The sequence below is a fragment of the Anopheles merus genome, chromosome 3L, assembly GCF_017562075.2.
Source record: "Anopheles merus strain MAF chromosome 3L, AmerM5.1, whole genome shotgun sequence".
In the NCBI taxonomy this organism is placed as follows: Eukaryota; Metazoa; Arthropoda; class Insecta; order Diptera; family Culicidae; genus Anopheles; species Anopheles merus.
Genome location: NC_054085.1, coordinates 30,347,839 through 30,373,636, shown reverse-complemented (window position 1 = coordinate 30,373,636; position 25,798 = coordinate 30,347,839). Strand labels below are relative to the sequence as shown.

General features: G+C 45.4%; 1 protein-coding gene across 9 annotated transcripts in view; it reads right to left on the bottom strand.

The window, feature by feature from the left end:
* The window catches only part of LOC121599048 (optomotor-blind protein-like), a 132,288-nt gene that overhangs the window by 25,299 nt on the left and 81,191 nt on the right, over positions 1–25,798 (bottom strand). For 6 of the 9 annotated variants that reach the window (XM_041926528.1, XM_041926533.1, XM_041926531.1 and 3 more), the window contains exon 5: positions 25,333–25,356. The exons of 2 other annotated variants lie outside the window; for them this stretch is intronic. In XM_041926528.1, coding sequence (XP_041782462.1) covers positions 25,333–25,356 — 24 coding nt within the window. Of the gene's footprint in view, positions 1–25,153; positions 25,160–25,332; positions 25,357–25,798 lie in introns of all 9 variants that reach the window. One more of the 9 variants, XM_041926534.1, reaches the window with a different exon arrangement.

The window sequence follows — 25,798 nt, the reverse complement described above, 5'->3', positions numbered from 1 at the left end:
CAAGGGGGTTTTTGGAGTGTGTTGATTTAATACATGTTTGTTTTTTCCTCCCCTTCCCCTTCTTGTGCGCTTAGTATAGGGCCCCCTCAATCCTTCTTATACTCCCCCCTCCGCCCCATCAAACGTTCGCAGTTGAAGCTTAGCCGGGAGAATACATTTATCTCGATAAAGCAATTTGCGACGAGAGTGCCTCCGGATTTTGGAACATTTTTGGGAAGCTTCTACGGAGGCGAAGATATATATATATGCCGTACACCGGTAAATGCTCCAAAGCTTCGCTCTTATCAAGTGTAGCGACCACCTCCACGCTTGCCTTTAAAAAAAAATGGGTGTTTATTAGGCATTTTTCCTCAAATAATCTGTCACCCTGCCCGGCATTCCTTTTCTCACACTCAAACCGAGTGGCCGAAACGCTGAAACTCCGCTGCCGAAACGATAGACGCCCGCTGAAAAAGGAGGCCTGGTGGCCTAATGAATTCGAATAAATTAAACTGCGCAAAGCACCGTCCGTCGCACCGGCGCACTATCTAAATTGATATCTGTGTTTCTTATCCGTCTAATTTACCCGTTGTTTTTTGTTTTTGTTCGTGCGCTCCCTGCTTGCCAAGGGGGCTTCTGGGTGTGCTGCGAGCCGCTGGGTGTGTATTAACCAGCGATTTATAGATCCCGTTCGCTTAGCTGGCTGGGCACGCTGGTCGGGCGTAAAATGGTAGCACATAAATCAGCCCAACCAAAGCCACGAAACGATCCGAAACCTTTCCCAGGCGCAGGACGGAAAGTGCCGTGAAACTTACACCACCAGCTGCTGCCTCCTGGTGGAAACGGATTTAGTGGGCCACCCCACACACACACACACGCGCGCGCCCGCGCACGGTGGCACTAAGTGTTGCACAGGAATTTAGGCCCAGTCACCGGTGTCACACACACACATGGTCCTTTTTTATGGGGTGTCTTATTTTTCCGTCTGTCGGTTTGTTTTCGGGTTTGGAGATGGATTTATCGGTGGTGGTGTGGGGCAAAACGGTGCCGCCAGCAAAGGTGAGGATGAGGAAAAATTTAGCAAACAATTTTATTATACCGATCACTGCCCAATGATAGGGAGCATACTGGTTTTTGCTTCTTCTGTACATCAGCAAAAAGGAGCTCTTATCAGCGCGAATCTGCATCTATTTTTTGTGTGTTATCCTTCGCTTTTGCTTTATTTGCATTAAATCTTCTCTAACCTTCTGTTATGATTTGTTACCGTGTGCGATTAGGCAGCCGGCAAAAGATATGATTGATGCACCAAGCATGTGATACGTTTTGAACCAAAATTTGCCCGAAAAATGAAGGACAGTTTCTTGGAATTACTCACACCGTATCATATTTGGGGAGAGGCGAGCATCCTTCATGCATTTTAATTGGATATAATTTTGAAATTTGAGCTATGTACGAACACTGCATCAAACAAAAATTTGGCCCATTTGTTGCACTTTATTGTGTGTTCCTCTTAACATTTCGGTTATTGTTTTTCATGTGTTTATACGTTTTTATTCTGTTGTTATTTACTTTACTGATTGTTAGTATATCAACTGAGTCTTTCATTGTTTATTTTGTGTACTTATTTATTGCTCTCTTTGTTCTTTGTGAAAGCTTTCTTTTAAAAACTTTTGCTCATTTCTTTAAACTATCTAAAAGCCTAAAGCTTTACCTTTTTTTCGTGTTTTGATTTTAATTTTCTTTTTTATTATTTTTTGAGAAGAGAAGTCAAAAACAATTCAACGCTCAAACAAAGAGTTAATGAAGTGATAATTAAAAAAAAATAACACAAAACCACTTCTTATCTCCCTTTCACAGCGATCGTGAAGATGAACAAAAGCCTAATATGCACCACTGAGTGCGCTAATACTTTGTAATCTTTTAATTTTCTATCACTAGCACCAGGGCCGGGTGGAACATCGAAACATCTCACCCAAAACAATCCCGGTGGTGTCGTCTATAAGCTGTCGGACTGCGGACTGCGGGCTGTGTCGCCGCTCCTGGTGCCGCCGAGCTTTTATGACCGTATAAATATTCTAATAAGCTTACGGAATAACCATCAAGCGGCAGCAGTCGCCCGAAACAATGCGTCGTCTCCCGTGCCAAGCCGAATCGTAATCATCACCCCCTCATCATCAGCATCAGCAGCATCATCATCCACCTCGTCGTTATTAGGTAGTTTTATCGATATTCTTTTACCTATAAATTCCCCCCACCAGTAACCAGTGGATGTGGAGGAGGAAGAGCAAGTTGTGTTTAGATTTTATTTTCACTCCTGTTGTGGTCGTTTTTTGTGTTTGAAAGAAACCACCATCAACATCAAAACTTCCCCAAACGCCATCCCATAAAGTGTTCACCGGAACGCGCTGGCCAGCTAGCAAAACAACGGCTCTCACGGGTAGCAGCCGACGAAAACGCGGAATATGGTTTGTGTTTTATGCTTCAAATTAATTTACGATCCCTGGGACCTGGGGCTGGGGTCGGTGTTTCGGTGTGGAGCAAAGCCGTTTTCGGCATTTGGCTGGGCTTTGATGGTGGCAAGGGACAACCGTTCGAACGCCGTGATTGAGCCCAAGATTGCAGTTTGAAGCTACATTGGGTTATCTATTGGCTCGTAAATTCGGCATCTCGGGATCGATCGTAAACCAAAACTTTGGCAAGATTTGGGGAAAGAAATAAAGCAGTTCTGAAGGCAAAACGGAGCAAAACTTCGTTCCAGCCAAAAAAAAAAAAAACGTTTTGTACAGCAAACCTTCGCTCATCAAACATCGCCTCATCGAAGCGATCATCACACAGTGCGTGAGAATGGGGTTGTTCCTCTATTTTTGGGATCTAATATTCCCTAGACACCGCCGTAGCATGGAATAGAAAGCAATATTTTTATGATAGTCAAGGCCCGTTTTCGATTCCCCGGGAAGATTTCTCATTTGCACCGACTGGTCCAACAAGGGGCTCATAAAAAAACGAAACCTTCAATCCAATCACCAAGGGGAGAAAAGTCATAAAAAGACTCGATCGCAACATTCGAGCTCGATTCCACGAAAGCTAAATACAACAATCTCTGTAGCTAGCGATTACTAGATGGAGAAAATGAAAAAAAAATAGGCGCTTAACACAGTTTAGGCTCTACATCTACCGCTGATGATCGATTCCAGCATTTGTTGGATCCCAATTTCCCCCTTCACGCAGATCGGACACAAAGATCGAACGATAAAATTATGAAATTAATATCACCGCCCCCTTTTACGGTGTTGTGTCCATTACCTCCGCACCCGGGGAAAAATAATATTAGGCGCAGGCTCGCTTACTGTTTTAATGACGTTATTACGATTCCGGCATTGATCGGCCCGGGCCCGGGTACGGGTGCTTTATTGAAATTGCCGACAGTCACCGGTTTGTGCGCACCCCCCATGGGGCGTTAATGGGCAAGAGCTTGGCAAGGCGGTGTGCAGTGCGCATCCGGGCGCCTCGACAGCCTTTTGCGTGCCGATCCCGTCTTTGCGTGATGCAAGTACGTGAGAGAGCTCGGACACCCAGGCGCACGTAGACGTCTCATTAAAAACACCTCCTGCGCGTTGAAGCGTTGTTTTACATGCTGGCCCGGTGCGTGCCGTATGAATGATTTGAGGCGCAGATAAAACCGTTCCAATGACAATTGCTACGGGTGCTTAAGAGAGAATTATTGATCGTTCGGCAAGTCGGCACTGAGCAGTGAGCGTAAAGTGCGGAAAGTTACGAGCTGACTGGACGACCCATTCACCCAAAGAAGGAGCGGATGCAGACGGCAGGATGATTAGCAAATGACAAATCGATTATTATCGCTCGAAGCGCATCTCCGGAAGGGGCGCTATTGAGGGGCCATCAAAAGCACACACGCACACACACGCACACCGGAGCAATAAATTTAAATGTAAAATAAAAAAAAGGTGCTTTTTAAAATTTAAATTGAAACTACGATCTTATCGCTTCCCAATCGGTTAGGTTCGCTGTTTATGGGAGCAGGTAAATGTGTGTGTGTGTTTTGCTTTTTAAGCGTGACAGTTACCAGAAAAGCAAAAAAAAACAAACCTACAAAAATGGTTGCGCTTTGAATTAATTAAGATGCGACTAATTGCTTCCAGGAAGCTTCATCCAGCAACCGACCCCAAAACCGAAATCCCTCGAATTCTTGGCTGATTGACTTCTCCGAAACACGTTGAACGGTGGGTTCGATTGCCGGTGGCCAACTGAAAGAGATTGACCAGTTGAGTGTTTGTAGAATCATGTAAAAGAAGAAGAAGAAGAAAACAGGCTAACCGCACAGCACTCTAAAGTGATCAAACAAATTGGAATGTTTATGGAGAGAATGTTTGGAAGTAACATTTAGGTCCTCATCGATGCATCAGGAGAATTTGGGATCAATTCGGTGAGCTGACACTCAAACCCATGGGCAAATGGTTTCCTTAATATAGGTTTCATTTCATTTCATTTGAACGTTTGTACTGCATTAAAAGCTTTTCATTATGTCTTGCAATGTAGCAAGCAATTTTGAAACTGGTTTAACTATAGGAAAATGATCAATAACACGATCAGCTTGAATTGTGATTTTTGTGTGCTTTGAAACGAAAAATGCTTCAAACACTTAGCATTTTTGTGTCAATAGAAAGCAAAAATACGTACAAATTGCAATTTTAACTTCTTTACTGGGATGAAGCCACATGCGCTTCTAATTGACAAGCACAAAACCCACATAAAATGGTGCAGCAGGGTTGATATTTTAAATACAGCAAATTAGGCATCACTTTACCGACTTATCGATATGCAACAACCGATAGCTAAGATTTGGGATACATTTCCGCGATAAAACTATATCGAAATGGAGACCACAAAAAAAAGACAAAATTAATTAATCGATTTTGGAATACATTTACCAAGCAAACACACACACACATACAGGGGCATGGCCGAAAAACACCGCCCAACCAAACCTTGAATGAATCGCGCTCCGTTGCTGCTCATTTACATCTCACGATCGTAACATTTTTATTGCCCCTTTTGCATCCTCGAGCGGTGAGATAGTGTGCACTTTCGTGCGGGCAAAAAAGAGTGACCCAGTCGCGCTCCCAACAATCAACCCAAAGCCAAAAATCCAAAACAAAAAAGGTAGTAAACATGTTTCACTTTATTTCGACTCTCTTTTATTCGTTCCGCATGCACATTATGTGGGTCCGGTGGAAGAAAAGGGCTTTTGGCACGCAACGCAATTCATGTTTATGACAAAATGAAGCAAACGGATCAAGCGGCCTTTACTTTGCCCTTTCGGCCCCACACACCGGCGGTGCGGGGCAAATGAGTTCACAAATCTTCCATCCCCCTCCCCCCTCACTGTAACAGCAACATGAGCGTGTGCGTGTCGTGCGGATGGCGCATGGTGTTGATTGGACAATTTATTTACTATCGAGCCCGATTCCGAAATGCAAACGAGCGAATGGAGCAGGGGGAGCACACCCCGTGAAAGTTGGGGCGATACCGAGTGACAATATAAAGGAGGAAAGAAAGGGAGGAAGATGCTAAAGGGGCGAACAGAAAACAACAACAGAAAAAAATACAGAAACCCATTCCGAGTCCAGCATCCCGTGTGGTCTCTCAAGGTGGTTTCTTTGGCTTTTTTCGAATGATTTGGAATTTTTTTAAAAATTCACTCTTTATTACACCGCACACACACAAACGCACGCACGCGTCTTAAGGCTCCCATGGGAAATGATGGCCGATCGCGTCTCATAAGCGAAGGAAGTCCGGTGGCGGTCAGCCTTGCCACCTTCGAGCGTACGTTAATGAGCCACCTTCCATAACGATGAGTTGGATTTTGATCTTCGTTTTCTGAACCATACCAAAGAGACACGGGAAGGGAGCTTTTGAGAACCGCCTGTGACATGATGGAAGGTGGAGAACGAAGCAAAACACAACCACAAGGCCGCAGACGTCTGCCGTGGTGTGGTAATTAATAGTGGAATATTCAATTAGACACACCAGGGTTTCCCCAGGGGCTCCCCTGAAGATGATGATGGACCAAGCGACTGGAGGATGTGACCGATAAAACGATAGCTTTATTAGACACTAGGGAGCAGGCTGCTGCTGCTGCTTTGGATTGGTATCCCCAAAAACCAAAAGACCGTTTCTCCGATTATCAACGAAACAAGAAGAAACGACCTTCCCAAAAAAATGAACGGAATAAAAGGGTTCGTCGCTTATGCGTGACATTCGGAGTCACCGGCTTGAAGTCACCGTCGTTGGAAGCCGTCGCTGACGGAAGGGAGCAAGAGGGCTTTTAGGCATTCACTTCCACATTAGATAATAATGAACTCACCATCTTTATGAGGTGCTGAGACGCGTTCAAACCCCGTCCCAAAACCCTTCCTCCCCCCCCCCATGCCAACCAAAGCACAGGGTGGTTGTCTTTGCTAAGCGTTTGAATCGTGTGGCCTGCTTTGTTGAAATCATCCGCGTACCGGGTGTGTAAATAACGTTTTCCGGGTGCCGATTAGGAGACACCTTAAAAAAACGGGAGGTTTTGGTAGCTTCGGTTTGGTTCCTTCTTTCCACTCATTTGAAAGTGAAGCACGCAATAAACTATTGAACATTATGTAGCAAATCACGGTTGGATGAAGTGAGAGAGAGAGAGACATCCGACGAGAAGGTGCTTAGAAATTCACTTCATGGCTTCCGGTGTTGAGACTGTTAGAAACGCGACCGAAACTAGAATAAAGTTGCAGGCTCATCTCTCTCTCTCTCTTTTTGGTGCACAACTCAAACACTTAATGAGGTGAAAAGGTTTCACTTTAAGACAAAGAGACGACCAACCCAGAACGTTGAAATATTCAACAGCAACACGCATCAAAACGTGCCACGATGCGACGGGATGCATCCATAAAGTGTTGGGTTTTATTTGTTGTGGCGTCTTTCTCATCCAACCATCCTGACAGACTCCTGCTTTTGGGTGGTACTCTTTAATGCCTTCCCCCAAACGCTCCGCTCAACTCTTCCACCTCCGCTTCATCCTCACTGCTGCTGCTGCTGAGCATCGGGTTTAATCCCATCGGGACCACAAGAAACCGGCGCCGAATCGAAACGAAACAATTCAATAACGGCCCAACATTTGTCCCCCCTGAAACGGTCGGTTTTCGCAAACTGCTGCTGCTTAATGCAAGCTCCCTCAGGGAGGAGCGCAAAAAAAAGCTGAATGAAAAACGGAACACAAAGCCGCCACGTGAGGGAGCAAAAGCGCCCGAAAGCGCTTGTACGAGCAAAAAGTGAAACACAAGAACAACAACAACGTGGACATATAAAAAAGTCGTTTCATTAGTGCTTTTATCGCCTCGCTGGCAGCTACTGGTTATTTCCATATATCGTTGGCAGGGAAAGGCAAATGAGCGGTGGAGAAGAGAACCCAAATCGCAGCGCTTCATCGCGCGGCCCAGTGATGGCCATTAACAGCGAAACTACGCAAACGCCCGGACTCCTTTGGAGGAGAATAAGCACACACAAATGAAACATAAACCCACTCAAATTACTCAAGATCAAGGTCTTTAAGGCTCCCGAATCACACACACACTCACACAGGCACGGAGATAGCTCAACATGTAGAATCCGTTAATTTTGGGCCGCGGTGTTTTCTTGCGCTAGCCTTCTGGAAGCGAAATCAACAAACGGATGCCGTTTTCGGGCGGTTCGTCCCCGATTGGACCGCTGGGCCGGGCGGCATTTCGGGCGTTTGATGTGGTGCTTTAGCTGTTCGCGTATTAGTACAGTCGGCCCCGCTGGCCGTGACATCATTTAATTTCTATCCCCCCCTCATCCCGCCCGTTGTAACCCATGCATTACGCATGACGCTCGCTGATAAGTGCGCTCCGTTGTGTAGTACACGGTGCGTGTACCGGGTGCCCGCGTGTGGGAAACTGTGCGAGATTTTTATTTTTATTATTATTATTATTACTGTTTTGCGATTTTAAATCTCACCCGAAAGCCAGACGAGCCAGAAGCATTAGCGGTGTGGGTAAACTCTTTTCTGCCACCGAAACTACGCTGTGTGCGCGGGTCACCGTGGTCACCGCGCGACCACTATCAACTTAAATGTCAATTCAACGGCGCCGCTGCTGAGAGGCTTTGACAGGCGGGTGTTTATCATGTGATAAGGCGGCGGAAAGTTAAGGCCGGCAAAGGTCTCAGCTACCGTGCTGGAGCGCGGGTTGACTACGTGGAACTGGTGGAACAAATTTGAATAACCTGCTCGGGGGAGGGGTTCTTGGTTGAGGAGTTGAATTTTTGCATACTGGTAGAACGAATAGATTGTGCGAGTTAATTCGATGCCTTTGAAAATGTATACTAAAACGTCCATTTTGCTACACATTGATTGTGGTGATCAATGCTTTTACAAATTGGTACATTTGTTTTAAATCATTTTTCAATTATTAGAACTAAAAAACAATTCAGATTGAACATCCATAAATTAGTTGACAAGAGAAAGTTCAATGAATAAAATTACAAAGAGTTATAATAATTCAATTACGGCCTAACTTTCTACGCCAAACAGTAACTCACACAATTTGATGAGTTAATGCACGAAAGGAATCTTCAGTTAACTTACTCTCCACTCTGGGTAGTAGCTCACGTTCAGTGATTTAAGTGATTCATGAGTACCTAACTCTATCAAGAGTTAAATCTCAATGAGCAATAGTACTTTCTACTCCATCTGTAACTGTTAGAGACTAATTTCTGAGTAGTTATATGTTAGTTTCAACCTTTCTGAACTCACACTTCTGTGCAGCTGTTTTCCCATCTACAGTCCATTCACTGCATTAGCGAAGGACGTTATATTCTTTCCTGGAAGTTCCAATAATCCATGACATAAATATACATTTTCAACAGCATATAAGCTATCACTAGCACTTCTCGTCCATTCGTTGTAGTTTATCTTTAAAGTATTTGATATGAGGACAGTTGTTTAAGCATGTTTTCAATACGTTATATAGTACGTTAAGTGATTTCACCGTTAATACGTTTTCAAATATACATGGGTAATCTTGTTCAAGCAAATTATTCTCATTAGTATATTGTAAAGTCATTACACCAACCGTGTACGAGCAATGTTCTAGCTTAGTACTTAGTTTTCTTCACTTAACTGTGCTAGTAATGTCGTACATGGTTTCGAACCCATTCTACCACCTCCTGCAGGCAAACTCCGTTCCACCTGCGCCGCTCTATCATCCGCCGTGTCTCGCCGCTTCGTCCAAATTACCCAATTATCCTTTCGCTCATAACTGCTGGGCCTGATTATGCTAATCGTATGCCAAACAGCGAGCGTAAACACACACACACGAGCTTCACGCCACCACACTTCCCTAATGGCACGACATCCATCGATCGATCGCACTCGCACGCACGCACGCAACTAATAGTGAAGCTAATGTGGTTGTTGGCAAAAACAGTGGAACTGGTTCCACACACACACGCAAAAAAGGAAACCAATTCCAAGAACCAAAGAGAGCGAAAGAAACAAAAGTAGCAGCAAAACAAAAAAAGAATTGTCACTTGCCCCGTTCGGATTGGCGTTGTAATGGCGTAAAAATTAATCATGTGTCAGATGCCATTAGGACTGTTGCGAACGTGTTCTTGCGCGACGTGGCGCGTTTCCTTCGCGGCGGATTGGTGCAGGGCAAATGGCACCCGGGCGAGCGGTGGGTGTGTAGAGGTGTAGCGGGCCCACCGGCTAAGAAAAACCTCCCCGAGAGCTCGAACCTGCATACGATAAATAAATAAACTCATTTACGCAGGGGAGGCCGGCTTGAAGCTGATGCAGCCGACTTCTTTTGAGCTGTTAATTAATTCAGCAGAAAAAAAGGAAGAAAAAACAAACGCAGAGACGGCTGCAAGGAACCCAGGAGAGCCGCTGCGGGCAAAGGGGTAAAGTCCTGTCCGGTCGGGCGTCGTGCGTTGATCGAGTCTCACTAATTGCAGTACGTTTGACGTACGAAGGTGCGTTTGCGCCGTAATGGACCACCTCTGTTGAATGGCAAGATTAGCACAGTGTTACACAGAGTTCCCCCCATCTCTCTCTCTCTCTCTCCCACTCTCTCCACAATCCTAAGGAGCTAGCTTTAGACTTTCGGTACACACCTGGACACACACCTTATCGTCCTGACCCGAATCTTCTAATGCATTTGCGCCGTTCGCAGCACAGCCGTCCAGCCAATGGAATCGTCCGCGTTCCGTTCCGTTGGTCAACGCACAGGGGCAACGGGTTTAAAAAGCACTCCCAAGCGCTCACTTACACACTCACGGTGGTCTTGATGGACTCGAACGGACCGGAAAGGTGGTTAGAATATCATTAAAATTCAATTAGAACCATGCGGGTTCACGATTGCGCTGCAGTGACTGGTCGTACCTCAATGTACTCGCAGCCAATCGGTGGTGGCGTTTTTTTGGATTATTTGGAGTTTCAAAATGGTGGACAACTTGTGAAGTTTATTTCAACAACTACAAAACTATATGTTAAACAACAAAAAAGACAAACAATATTGGAGAAAAATGAACTTTGTCAGCAAGAAGTTTAATTTTTCTCTTTTTTTTTGCAATTCACACTCCGCAAGACAGGTTATTCGGTCCGGTTCTCTACGCCAGAACTACTGCAGTTGCAATCTCACACTTTCCACCGACTTCATCACTTCATCACAAATCGTCGAACAAACAGGAGGGGAGCTTCTGGCTGCTCTACGCTAAACTGGTTGCTGTTTATTAACTGTGTTGTGCTTTTTTTCTCTCTTCTACAAAATGGTTTCATTAATCAAACAATCACCTAGAGATATCGCCTGTCGGCCCTCCCGTGTTCCCACCTGCGTACCGACTTGCCCGGACCGGAAATGGACCATTTGTTGGGTAGTGATAGTGATTTTTTTGTCCCATTCTCTCTATCTCAAGCTTGAAACGACTTGCAACAGCTCGGATGCCGATAGTTATCGACGTAAAGGGAAAACTGCTGCAAACGCAATGCAATTCGAGGTTGATCGGTGCACACGAGATAAGAGTTGCATCTTCACGCAAGTCGTTCGCCGAGCAGGCACAACAATGTATTAATTAAAGCGTTGCCAGTGCTATGCGCTTACAGAGTGTGATCGTTTCTTTAAATGGCATTATAAAGATCCCGGAGACGATTGGAGCCGATTGGAGCGGGTGATGCAACCATCTCGCATTGAGCTTTAATTTGCTCATCAATTTGGGGCCTATCAGCCGCTCCCAATATTTGCTCGGCTCAAACGATAGCTTTTAAGCGTTCAAACTCAAACAGAACCGAAATGGCAAACCCCGCGGCGGTGCGTACGTTCAGCTGCAAGCAAGCTGTACTCAATTAGTTCCCCAAATCCGGCGGCTCGCGTAAGGTTTGTTATTGGATCCCACGGGTATAGGCCGCCTCTTTTTTGTTGTAGTTGGGCCCAATCGTGCAATATGATGCCGCCTGTACAGTGTTTATGTTTGCACTATGTATGTGCGTCTAAACGTTGGGTTGTTGGTTTTTCTTTTGGGGCGATTTTTTTCCGTTCCTAATTTTTAAAAAGCTTCTGTACCGCGTGCGGCACCTTTTTGTCATCTTTTGTAATCCATGGTTGGTGGGTATCGTGGGGCTTTGCCGTTGGAAAGCGAGGTTTGCTCGCTGGAGCAGACAAACGCAGCAGTCTGATGAAGCGGAGAAGAAACAAACATAGTCGCTGATCGCTTTCAACGCTAGACGGCATCTCGGCGGATTCGTGTGGACTCCCTTTGTCCGGTGACGTACTCCGGTGCCGCCACTAGCCACGTGAGCATTGTTCGCTTCCAGTTCCTATCCTCATTTGTGTCTCATTTCCTTCACATTATTGCTGCTGGCGTGGCAATCGTTAGTGCGTTTTTCGGTTGCTAGTCACCTCATTTTTTTTTACTTTCCATCCTCTTTCTTTCATGACTTCCGATGACGCTTTGCTTGTTGATTGTACGATGAAATGAATTAACAAAAAAACAAAACAAAGCGACAAATGTTTTGTAATGTAACCCTCGCCCGCTTCTTTCCTGCTGTTGTGCTTACGCCTCCCGGCTCTATCTGTGGCCTGTGGCGGTGTCTTGTTGCCGCCGGTGAACACGGTCACAACATCAAATGATGCCGACGGCCATAACCGATTATGAGTTACTGGCCGACAAAACGACAATATCCGTGAGATACTGCTTGCGCTTGTTGCGTGTAGTGGATTTGACGAGCTTCCGCATTCAATAAAAAACAAACGGTTGACCTTTCCCGACTGCACATTTCCTCCCATTGTTGGGCTATGCGGTGGTGTATGTGCTGTGAAGTGGCAGCTAATGAGTCAGCTTAAAAAAAAGTTCCTTTTTTTAGTTTTAAAAAGTTCTAAATTCTACAACGGCATTCCCTTCACATGCAGGCGTTTACTCTAGAGTGCTGCTTTCAATGCACACAAATGCAAGACAGGATGCGTCTCCATTTTGATTCCACGGTTTTCGAATCATTGCTTTTGCTCCTTTCGGCCATTTGGGACAAAAAAAAGAAGCTCCAACCCTTCTGCCAGGCAGCCATAATGCACGCATCGTTGACCTGCGGTGCCATCTAGGGACCCTTACGGCAATGCACAATGAAGTATGCAAACGCATAATGCAAACATGAAACACACACACATACACGTGTGCATTCTAACAATTCATGAAGAGCGCTAAAAGCGGCGAAGAATAGAAAAAACAACATGGGAGCGGATATGAAATTCTCATCTTGCGTCCATAGACCATGGTTTGCTCTCTGGAGGACCTGCACAAGCTGTGTGCAGGGCGATGTGTGCAGGAAAAACACAACAACGGGGGATGCAAATGGAAGCCTTTGCCTTTACATTACATAGGAAAGAGAAGGCTACAAAGCACACAACAAGGACCAAAACAATATGGAAGCTGCGTTTGGGTTTACTTATTAAAGCTAGAATGCGTAAAAAGTGGTCCCAAAAAACACGCACAAATGTCATTTATTGCACTCAAACTTTATAAACGGTTTACCTGGACCAATCCGGCATCGTCAAAGGAGTTATCGGTCGCCGTAAATATTCATTCGGGCGACGTATTGGGCACTTTAACTGATTTTAACTGATTTGTAACAAAGTTTATTTCATTTTTATGTTAATTATTTTCAATTCTACATAGCAACAGTTGTTTCCACTCATGTAACTAGTAAAAATAGGAAAAATAAATCTTTTGGCAGATCAATTTGATGAAAGATACGCAAATAAACGAACTTTAGAAATATATGAAAGTTCTTCAACAATCTTTTATAATACTGCTAACGTTGGAATTGGCACTATTGTCTCTCCGTACGCCATTATGATTATTCGTCCCGGTGAAACGAACACGCACACACACTCACACACTCGCGCGCGATATGGGCATGGTGTGTTTTAGTTCTAATTTCCACACGTGACGCTTTAGCTCCCATCCAAAATGGCTATTGGGAGGAAGAGAACAAAAAAAAAGAAAGAATTCACAAACACAACACAGGCAAAAGAGGCAGTTGAAATGCACCTGCAGTGCAGAAGAAGAAGAAAAAAAACCAAACAAAACGCATACTAAACCTCACTCGTGCACCGGGAAAGCGAAATGGCGGACTGCACACACACGTATCAGATTTCTCGTCCGCCCGTCCCATCCTTCGCCCTGTTGCACCCCAAACTAAACAGCGAGTGCAGGGTGGTAAGGCACAAAAGCTGGATGGCAAATCTCCGGTTGGGCAGTGCAGGTGACAACCGCAACGACGGCCACCCATTTCCTCCCTCGCTCCCTTCGGGCTGGTGTTTTAAGCCGGTGCAAAACATGGTGTCACGGTGTGGTGTGCTAATAAAGTGCATACATCCTCCAACCCGCCATGCCCGCGTTCCGTTGGCACCCATACAAAACAGCACAAATCCACCCGGTGTAAGATGGTACAAATTCTTGCGTATGTGTGCGCGTGTGTGTGTGTGTGTTTCAACCAAGAACCACATTACACGACTTACCTTATTAGAGCTGACGGAGCAAGCTGCCATTTTTGTGCTGCTGCTGCTGCTGCTGCTGCTGCGACTCCTATATGCACACGTACATGTGTGGCGGAGTGTTAGAAAGAGCGAAAAAGGCTTCCCATTGAGATCATCAGGTGCTGGCGGTGGGGGGACACGCTCGCGGGAAAACACACATACTGCACACGCATAATATGATTTGCTACCCCTGTGGAATGGAAGGGTAGGGACAGAAGGCGTACACACAAACAGCGACTTTGCACACAGAAAGCTTCCCGAAGAAGGTTGAGCGGTTCGGTGCAGAATTTTTTGCAACGGTTTTCTAATGTGCTACACACCAAAGTTACAGTATTTCACATTAAAACTGTGCTATACATTTGTAGTACTGTCGTCAACTCGTACGACTTACCAACATGCCCGTCATGGGTTCAAGCCCCAAATGGACCGTGCCGCCATACGTAGGACTGACTATCCTGCTATGGGGGGATCAATAAGTCATTAATTGCCAAGCACACAAGTGAGTGGTACAGAGGCAGGCCTTGACCGACAACGGTTGTTGAGCCAAAAGAAGAAGATAAATTCAAATGTATTTTCTTCAAGCTGGAGCAAAGAGTTAGAGATCTTTTAGGAAGTCACGAGCTCAAACATAATTTAATCAGGATTTTGCATTTGCATTTGCTAGATGTGCCATTTTTACTGTTTAATATTAACCAAACCCCTGCAAATGGCCAATATTGCCAATAGAGAAATAATCAAGAGTCTTTCAAAAGCAGTATGTTAAACTTTTCCAAACAACTTTGTTGTGAGTGCAGTTGATGAAAAATGGAAATTATTTGATGTACACACTAAAGCATACTCCTTTTTGTCTATGATGATATATTACAAGGCACAATAAAAAAAAACCCGTCGGGACGAAGGAAAAATTATGAAATTTTTTTCAATGTTGAAGCGTTATCGATTCTGTGAAATTAGTAATATCATAAAAATATTATAAAAATAACAGGAAGTGTTGCTTAGGAACAGTAGTACCAAATCTCTTCACATTAGAATATAAAAATTGTAACATTGCTTCGAATGAATTAGTGTACATAAAAAAGGCGAAATATTTTCATGACAATAAGACTTTTTTTTTAATTGACCCACAGTAGGCATTAATTAAATGGTGAAGGGTATTTTCATTTTAAAAACATTTACAAAAAAAATCAGCTAAAATTTATTAATCAGGCTTAATATTGAAGTGTTATGCAAAGGAAAAGGGGACTTATAACTTCAGCTAAGGACCAGCTGTGTAACAAAACACTTTATCTTTATCTCCTTTAAAAAAAAACGACTTCGGCCGTATTGCTTATTTATCTTTATGTTGAAACACATTAAAATGATTCCATTTGTTAATACCAAATATTTTGAAAAATCGTATATTTGCAATTCCATTTCCAAATTAAACCGATGGCAATGTTTCTAATGCATATTTTAAGAAATTTAAATTAAAAAAAAACAAAGGTCAATGGTAATTTTCATGAAACAGCAGCCCACTAACATAAATGTGAAAAAAAAACCAATTGAAGCATTTTATTGAAAATAAGAAGCCTGTTTTAGAAATACCAATAACTACCCCAGAGCGTAGGCAGAAAAAACCTCAAAATGTTCCATAATTTTCACCCAAGCAGTATAACAAAACCTTACGATGTGTCGCTTACGCTTGCACAATGCCAAACGTACAACGGCCACATAAAGGCTAACCAAATGTTGAGCAAAAGTCGTTAAGCAACGGTATTGCGTGACGATTCACAATCGATGCACAACTATGAATGGTTGTGGCCGACCGCTTCCTTTATCGTACGCACTCTGCTGATGGGGGTTATTGTGTGGGGTTTACCCTTGGTGACGACTCACAGCAAACTGTGGCACTAAAAACGTTACCAAAATCACCCTAGAAATCACCTTGGCAAAAAAAAAGAACGAGAATGCTCCGAAGCTACAGCCAACGCAGACAGAAGAGGAGTCTACCATACAAAAGCATACCATAGGCTACGTTATCATGTCACTCCTTCGCAAAACTATCTCCTATTCACCTTATTTCCCTTGCCTTCACCATTAGCGCATTTGTCTGGAAACGTTCTACACAAAGCGCGGCAAGCGAGGGAAGCTTCATGTAGGTGGGCCACACATTTCCCATTAAAGGAAGAGTGGAGAAAGATAGCAAAAAAGCAAGCAACCAAAAACCATCCGAGTGCTATCTTCCATTTAAACATACACACACACTCACACACACGCTTTCACGCACACCCTCGCGTTCGGTTCTGTGCTTTCCCTTGTTCTCGCCAGCATTGCAGCCAGCCAGGGCCGGTTCGTATGCGTGCTCACGTCGTTTGTGTTCAATTTTATTAATGGATGTAATTTAATGTTATTAATCATCATCATAAGCAGCCCATCATCAGTGTGTGTGCCTGGCCCACCTTTCCTGGACACCAACGCGCCCGCGGACGCGGTTCTGCTAGCATTATCTTATCTGGCGCGATACCGACGCATAGAGAATGCAGGAGACAGAGCGCGTGGCGGGGAGGCAAAGGGAACTGGGCTAAATCACTGGCCAACCCGCACACGCCTGGGACACCTTTCGAAACGATTTCCCACAGGATGCACGTGTGTGTGTTCGTGCTGCGCGGCAATTCTGGGAAATCGTTTCAATCGAGCTCATTCACTGAAGTGTTCTAGTTTCGTTTTTCACGAACAGCAGTGGAATAATTTATTGGCAGGAAAAATTACGAAAAAAAAGTTAATCATAATAAGCTAGATGTAAGTTTAACAACTGTACCGAGAGAAAAAAAAACACACATACTGAGCCATAATAACAATGACATTTGACTTAAATTAGCCATTTTGTCCGCACCTCGTCATCGGAAAGCGTATATTTGCACGTTAAAAAGAAACAACGTAAAACGCCACCGATCAAAGTACACCGATAGGGCAGGCAAATGTAGGAGACTGGCAGACTGTGCACCAAGCAAATGACACGTTCAATTAGCTGGAATGTCTCGTGGCATGGGAAGAGGGAAAAGGCATGGGAAACCAACCAATGCCACTAATGTCGCTGTGTTTTTTCCTCCCCACAGCCGTTTTCGCTAATGATTGTCACTACGTTTTAACGATCGATCGGATGGGTGGATAAGTTTATTTGCCTCTTCCGGTTCGACGGATGGCAGCCAGACCTAACGATCGGGGTTTTTTTTGCATTCTTTTTCCCTCCACTTTGTAATAGCTACAAAAGAGTGCAAATATGTACAAAGGAAAAGTGTGCGAAGGAAGAAAGGAGTGGTTAGTTGGATGCTTTCTACACGCTCGTTTGTACAGAATGCTCGCTTAAATCGTTATGTTTGCCTATAACTGTTATGTTTTGATTCGTTTTGAACTCTAGATCTAGAAAATTCAATACATTTTGTAAGAAAAATGCTGCATTTCGTAGAGGCTCGAAGAGTGTCAACCTGATTTGTTTTAAAGCCAAACCATGTTTTGTATATTAACACATCCTCGCAGTAATTGTTATACCAAATTCAAGACAGTCATTGCTCCATCAAATCGCACACACACATACAATTTGCACACCACAGACACAAATTGGATTTATTATAAAATGGAATGAAATTAAATCAACGTAAATTAACTATTTAATTTTGTCCTCTTGCGTCCGACGACAGGACCCAGAAGAAGAAAAAAACCCAAGACGACCTTTTGCTTGTTTTCCTTTTACCGTACCGATGCCCTTCATTTCCTTTCACTTTTTCCGCTACCCCCCCCCCCCCCCCCCCAAAACCGAACCAACCCCTCCAATTTGCGGTTTTGTGTCTCGAGTGGATTGATTTGCATCGTTCGCTTCATTTGAATAAACCGAACCGAAAGGTAAAAATAAAACCCATCAATGTACAGTTGACAGCAAACCAACGAACAGAACGGAGGGGAGCCCCAAAAAAACTCCCCAAATCAACCAGATCAAAGAAAATCTGTTTTTCCTCTCAAAACAAGTGCCCTCCCAGTCTCTCTCTCTCGTTTTATTTTGGGAGATTTTGTGTGTTTTTTTTTTCTTCACGCTTCAAACAGACTTTCTTACTGGGCGCTGGTGCGGAGAAACAGAAATTTCGAGTTTTGCATACCCCCCCTTCCCCCTTCCCACACAGCAAAACCACATCACACGGAAACCGTTTCGGAACCGCAGCACATAACTTGAGACGTTAATTAGTGGCATCGCTTTCTAGGTGGTGCTTCTGTGCTTCGGTTTGTATTGACATCATGTCGTCAATGGTCGTTTTTTTTTTGTGTGCGATGAAGCAGTATAACTCAACAATGTTGTACACAAAAACAATGCCTATTATACAGTTTGCACTTCCAAAACAGCACAAAAAAAATATAGATACAAACTACACTCCACCGGAAGGACAACAACACGCAGCATCCCATTCCTTAGCATGTTCTGTGCGTACGTTCTTTCTAGCCAGCAGCAAAAGTTTAATTAACTCCATTCACACTTTGCCTCGCTTTTCGAGCGGTCGGCCGCCCACCAGGACCAGAAGTGGTCAGTTTTATACATCCGGTAAAGGGTGAGCATCGGGCATCAGTGCATGTTAGAGCTAGTGTGCGCCGAGCAGGGCACGGAGCGGGAGCAAAGTTTGTTTTTATTAACTTCTGCTTCCTGTATCCGCAAGGTCACACGAGCACTACACCCGGTTCGGCTAATTAATCTGTGCCATGTAGCAGGATGTGACCACTTCCCATCTCCTCATTTTCCCAAGCAATTGCGGCACACGAAACCAAACACACAGTTTGACCGAATCGTTTAACCTTTTGCTTCAATGAATCAAAATCAAAAGAACACACACAAGCAGCCTCCAGCAGGCTTTGCTAAACGTGAAGCTAAGTCCATAAAAGCGCATGTACACAAGGGAAGAAAGGAAAGAAACGAACGAAAAGACAAAACATACAAATGAATCTGTCCCGTCCGCTTTCAGAGGCGGCCGCCGATCGACAGCCACCGCCACAAAGCACCCACAAAACAAAACAAAAAAACAGAGAAGACAATCGTAAAAACTACACCAATTTCATATAAAATAATTAAGCGAAGAGAAAGAGGCACCATTCCAAATGCTCTGCTCGTCCCCCGGTAAACCAGTAGCTAGAACATCGTGGCTAGACCATGGAGCACATGTGTGCAGCTTCCTTTCGGTGCGGCTCGCGATCGCTCGGTGGCCGAACGAGACATAGACGGTCGCCACCGAACGGCAACAAGAAGAGGTAAAATCGTAAAGACAGTCAACAAATACACTGGTGCCAAGGGAACCAGGGGAAGGGGTGATCGTTTGCAGTCCGGCAAGCGCCACCCTGCCGAGCCGCATCGGATTTTTTGAGACAGGTTCGCATTGTTGCCACCACCGGCAGCGTTGGGGCTGAAAATTTGAAACAATTGAACGTGGGCTCATTGGTCACCACCGACCACAGGGCCAAGGGGTGTGTTGAGTGAATGAGCGCGAAGGGAAAACAAATCATGCTGCCCGGGGAAGGACCAGACGAACGAAAAAGGCAGACAAGGAAAACGCGAACCGTCCAGAGCGCGACTGGGTGGCAGGGAGGCACGCTCTTGCTAACGATACCAAAACCGGGGCGCGATCGCACGATCGCACAGCAGCAAGGCAAGGGAAAGGGCCTCCGCTTAACGCTGAAAAGGATTTCGCCAAACCCAGCCAACACGTGAGAACGTTTTCTTTCGTCGTTCGTTTTTTTTTTTTTTTTTTTTTCGCGCGAGAATTGCACGCGACGTTCGAGCGCGAGTGGCGAAGGAAGCGGCAAACGGAGAGCGCGCCCCACTGGTAGCTAGGGCTGGCATGGGTGGCAATCGGGCAGCGGAGCCGATCGTATGGCGCCGACTGCAAAAAGCGCCGAACCGGCGACCGGGGTCGCCAGGTGCCAAGGGTGGCTTGTATTAACATATGTTTAGATACCAATTATTTTGGATTTTATTTCGATCCCGCGACGACCGACGCCGGGTTGGAAACGATCGATCGACTGGCGTGGTGGTGTGGTTGGTGAAGGTCGCGGAGGGTAAAAGGTAGGCAGGGATCGGTTACAATACGGGAGCCACAGCTTGCAGTGGATTGTTTGTTTGTTTTTTGCCTCTCTCTCTCGCTCTGTCTTCCTCCACCCAAGAAGTAAGCAAAAAAAAACGAAACACTGTACCACGATCGACTGTGAAGCAGGGCAAAAGCGAAACGGAAGACTTGTGCGCTGCAGCAAGCGACGAACCGCTCGAGTTACGGGGGCACCACCTTCCCGGGCATTCGGGGCGCTAGCGCCATCTAATGCAGCCAGAAGGAAGCCTGTTTCCGCTCGTGCCCACTCCGCTGCTCGAGAGAGTGGTGAGCTTCATTTATCATCTTTATTCGATCACCACCCTTGCCGCCCAGTGCCCAGAGTGATTCAGGGTGGCGGCATTGCGCCACGGGAAGCGGGCGCTCGTGTGTTTGCTAAACGTTACAAGCAAAAACGTTAAACTACCCACCCCGGGGGGAAATTAATCATGATGTGATCATTAAACCGATCGCCTTCCGCTCGCTGGGATCGGTCCGTTTTGCTTATGCTTTTTTGTTGGTTGTGGTTGTTTGCTGCTTTGTTTGTGATTGATCGCCGAATCGTTGAGCCGAGATTGTAGAATGTGTACGGTACGGTTTAGTGCGAATTGGGACCGATTTCACGGGTGGCGCTTAAGGATTGTACCCGGTTGTGTCACCGGGCCGATTCTTTCCTTTATCTAGATCTAATTTTTGTAAGGGTGACGCATCTGCGTTCAATTAATTAGATGAGTTAAAATATTTCTAATTGAGTAAAGATACGTTTTACGTTTTTTTTACATGAATCATACAAAACGGAAGCAATGAATAATACTAACAACATCAACAAAACAAAACGGAATTACAACACAATTTGAATTATTTCATTTCTCATTATCGCACTTTAATTGGGAAGCAAACGGGCGGTGGGCGCATCAACGCGATCTTCACCAACCCTCCCTGCGCGCGCAACGGCCCTCGAAGGTCGGCTCATTTAACAGGCGGTTACGCTGGTTAAACTTGAAAGGTGACAGGTTTTAGGGTTTTTATTTCTTGTTTCCCTTCCACCCGAAGCGCACCCGAAATTAGGCCTGCGCTCCAAAAAAAAAAAACGATCGCTCGTTGCGTTATCGGGCAGGCACGATCAACCTACGGCGGTTGCGCCGGGGTCACCTGTCCCGCGCTCACAGTGGCCGTGTGGTCAGGTTTCATCGTTTGTCGCTATTGATTAATAGACGAAGATTAAGATTAAGAGTGGTGAACAAACAGAGAACGAGACCCGCGGTTGCTGTCGCTGTCGTTTCGTTTCGTCGGAACGGAAGCGACATTTTATCCGAAATGGTTACGGGCTCACACTCACTGGGACCTCTCTGGGCCGGTAGGTAGGCTTGCAAGCCGGTTCTTGATCTTGTGAGCTGCTTCACTTCACCCCGGGTGGCAATTAATGGTAATTTATGTTGTTTATCACTTGATGTTACTTGTGCTTGTACTTATTGTGGCAGCTCGTTAGCCTTTTCTTCGGGGTAATATTTAGAGCAGCGTGCTGTGTCCATGAAACCTATGAACCCCCACATGTATTCTTTTTGTGACACATGTCGCGCATGTAAGCTCACTCAAGCTTTATGAAGTAAGAAGTATAAAGCTGTCGGATAAATTGCGCTTGATAAATGATGCTTTGAGGAGGATGGTCGGGAAGTTCAGAAGAGGACGTGAGCTTGTTATACATTTCCCTGAAGATCATTAATAACAAATAAATCCTCTCCAGCGAGCTGAGCTGAGCCTGACAAGTATTTAACTGATTGTGCAGGCTTATCTAACCCTACAAGTGTTGCAGGGAGATAAAACTATCACTACGGTAAGTGGTTGACAAGCTGTATTAATCTGTCAAAATGAGAGGAACGAAACTCAAACCAAGCTGTTCAAAATTGAGCCTAAAAGTTGTGAAATGTTGTTAGATAAACTCAGCATAATTTGTGTTTTATTTCTATTATGTGTCCCTATTCTGTTCAAGCGCATTTCCAGTAATGCCGGTGCCTCGCCAGATCAAACGATCTAATAATTTGTCTGCGAAGTTATTTCAGCAATTCCCTGCCACCGATGGCGTTCCCGATCCCCGAACAATCTCAGGAGAAAATAAAACAGGCTTACATCAAAGACGCTGCTGGTACCCATCGTAACACGATACACTGCACCACCGGCAAAGGACACTTTGGGTGGGGATTATTAAGTGAAAGAAGCGAGCGACAAGAAACAAAAAACCCAAACTCTTGAAAGAAAGAGAAGAAAGAAAAAAAAACAGACACCCAATTTCCCGCACCGAACCGAGCAACGGTTCCTAATAAAAACACGAAAGACACACCAGCACCATAAAAACGGATTCGCCCATCCACCCTCAGCCCATGGCTCCGGTGGCTATGAGGGGAACGAAATTCGGCCGACTTTAAACGATTTTATCCCTTCGCGCCTCTCTCTCTATCTCTCTCCCCATCTCTCCCCCGTGCGCCGTTGCGATGATGTTCACCAACGAAAAAACCTGATCACTCCGGCGACTCCAGTGGCAGCGGCGGCGGCAGCAGATTCGTCTCACTAAAGACCAAACTCCGGTGCCAGAAACTCCAAAAACGGGAAGCAGCTTTCAGTATCTGTGTGTGTGAGTTTGCGTACGCAAAAAAAAAAAAAACATCCCCGGCGACGAATGGGCGTCATGCGAGTTGGCGTCGTGTTTCGATCGAGTGTGCGCTCGTCTTACCGGGCGGATCGGGACTTTGATCTCCCGTCGCAAGCGCCGCTCTTTAACATCCCAACGGGGACCTCCGAGCGGGCGACAACCGAACCGATATCCGGTCGAACTTAGGGATAAAACACAAATGGGAGCGGGGGGGGGGGGCACTCGAGCGGCCCAAGAATGAAAAAGGACATGCAGGGAATGGGAAGTTCGTCGCTTGGTTTCGCTCTTCTTGCTTTGGAGCAATTTTTTGCGAACGTTAATCGTGAACTGCCGGATTCTGGAACCACAGGGCAAATAGTGTCTTTGCTTTTTCGTTTAATCCACATCCCATCGAACCAACGCACCCGAACATTGGCTCAGCATTGGTGGCAAAAGCTGTTCCAACAAGTGCGCTCGGCAAGGAGGGAAGTGAAAGAAAGAGAATACATCGTTGTCCACTCCTTCCCCCCCCCCCCCCCCTATGCGATAAGTCCATTTAAGCACGCCAGAAGAAGCTGGCTGGGGCTGGGGAAGAAATGGTTTTAAATATTTAAAAAAAAACACAAAAACCTCTGGCGTCGATGCAAGCGCCTGCTCGCTCGCGCAGGCGTTCTTCCGACGGGCGCCCCACGCGAGCCTTTCGGGCGCGCACCGGCATGCACAAACGAAACATGCGCTTTACGATGTTAAAGACCTCCCCCCCCCCCCCCCTGCGCGTATCCGATGACCACCACCGATGTTTTTAGACGCTCGTGATTGCGTGACGCACCCCGCGGAAGTACTTTGATCGCGCTCGTGCATTGCAGCGAGGCGACTGAGGGAAGCTACATTTGTGGGGGGTTTGTTTCCGTATCCAAGATCTTCTCACGAGGTGGGCGACCAAAAGGACCTTGAGACGGCGACAACGGCAAAACAACCTCCCCGCCACCCCCAAAAGGGAGGAATGTGTGTGTGCTGTTGTCGGGAAATTGGAAATAATTGGTTGCGCGCATGTCGCACCGCGATGACTTCACTTTGAGCGTTGCTTCAATTTTTGGTGTAACTCTTGTCTATTTTAGGGTGGTTTGCTTTACCTTATCCAGTTTCAAATGTGTTATTAGTATCTATTTTAGACTGTTTTGTATAAAAGTTTCAGTAAAAGTTCATTTAAACCTATAGCTGCCATATAACAATTTCATCTCCTGCAGTCTAAAGCCAAATGCCGCCTTGGCGCTTTAACCGGCGCAGCGGTTTTATTGGCTTTAATAAATCTTTTCCTCCTCGCACGCATATTTGCACATTCGCACTAACGCTGCAATGTACTCTCCCCCTGTAGCTGACATTAAACAGAGAGAGAGAGAGAGAGAGAGAGAGAGAGAGAAAGAGAAAAAGAGAGACAGGCAAAGAGGCCTCAGACAAAATGCACCTCACCGAACCACAGTGATGCTGTTGGGGGGGCACTGTTTTATGTGATTTCGTGTTTTCCCTCAGCGTGTGTGTGTGTGTGTTTTATGTTTCCACCGCCACCCAGCGGTGATCGTGGCGGCATTTTTACTTTTATGTAAACCTCCTCTCATCCGCTCCCCATCACCCCCATTACAAGGGTAGCAAAGTAATATTGATATTCATTTTTATTGATTGCCGGTAATCATTGCCATCACCCGGCGGCGGCTGGCTTGCAGCACCCGAGGCGGCGGCATCGGCTAGAATTGAAACGGATTTTCCACCCGTCGGGTGTGTAAAAACCACCCCCTGCTGTTGTGGAGTTGGAAGAAATGCGCGCTTGTTGGGTGGGCTTAAAGAGACTTGCTTCCCCCTACTACTACTCTTCTCCCTTGCACAGCGAACTGAAGGAGCAGCCGCGCGCGGCTTAAGCACACGGACGATCGGTTTATTATCATTAATTATCCTCATAAAGCTTGTGGCGCGCTCAACACACACGCAGGCGAATGCGAGTAGAAACACTAGCGCCTCTTCTTCTTCTTTTTTGTATGTTGCTTTATTAAGCAATGCCTACATGCCTAAACAACGGGTTTACGTGATGATATATAAATGGAAATGATATTATCTCACCACCCCGTATAGCGATAAAGCAGAATCGAACTCACGACCAGTGAGGTGCTAATCCAAAGCACTTGGCAATGGCACTATGCCGTACTGCCGTTAAAGGCTACGTTCTTAAGCCTACCGTATATGCACAGCTATAAAAACGTCATACGTAGCAGCAGTTACTCCTTCTTTTAAATATCTTCTCCAAACCATTTTTACCTTTAAAATTGTAAAATGCTTTCGCAAAATTTCTCAATTACCTCAATCTGTGCGTTCATGTTCGTTCATCAAAACGCAACAAATTGCGCGCAAACACACACAAGTGCATTTCCGCAGTAGTTTTTTTGTGTAGCGCACAGCATGTAGCACCGCGCAGGTTGTGGTGGGTAGGATGGGACAGTAGAAATCAAAAGTGTGTAAAATAAATAGTGTTACATACCCAAACGGTGGAGGCATCGCCAACCTTGAAGATAAGAGAGTAAACGGGTATTAATGACACGGAATAAAATTGCAGGGGAGGAAATTCAAGGCGGAGAGTTTAAAAAGAACAAAAGTAAAAAAAAAACAAATCAGACACAAGCCGAACTCGCACTCGCACGACCACGGTGCCGAGTGTTTTTACGGGGGGAGAGAAGGCTGATTAATGGGAAAGGTGTACAGAGGCTTTTGCGCCTGCAACCGCTACTATACCGTCTACCCGAACCGACCAAACCAAAACGGCGGTGCTACTTCTAACACGGAGCGCGCTTCACTTTTGCGGGACCACAAATCGCAACTGTGGCGAGGTACTAAGAGCGATAGTTCATCGTCTTAAAGAATGATTTTAAAGCCAAAAACAGTGTTGAAAAGTGCCTATAATGTGACACAAACTTTGAAAATTAGGGGCAGATTTTAGCTATTTTTCA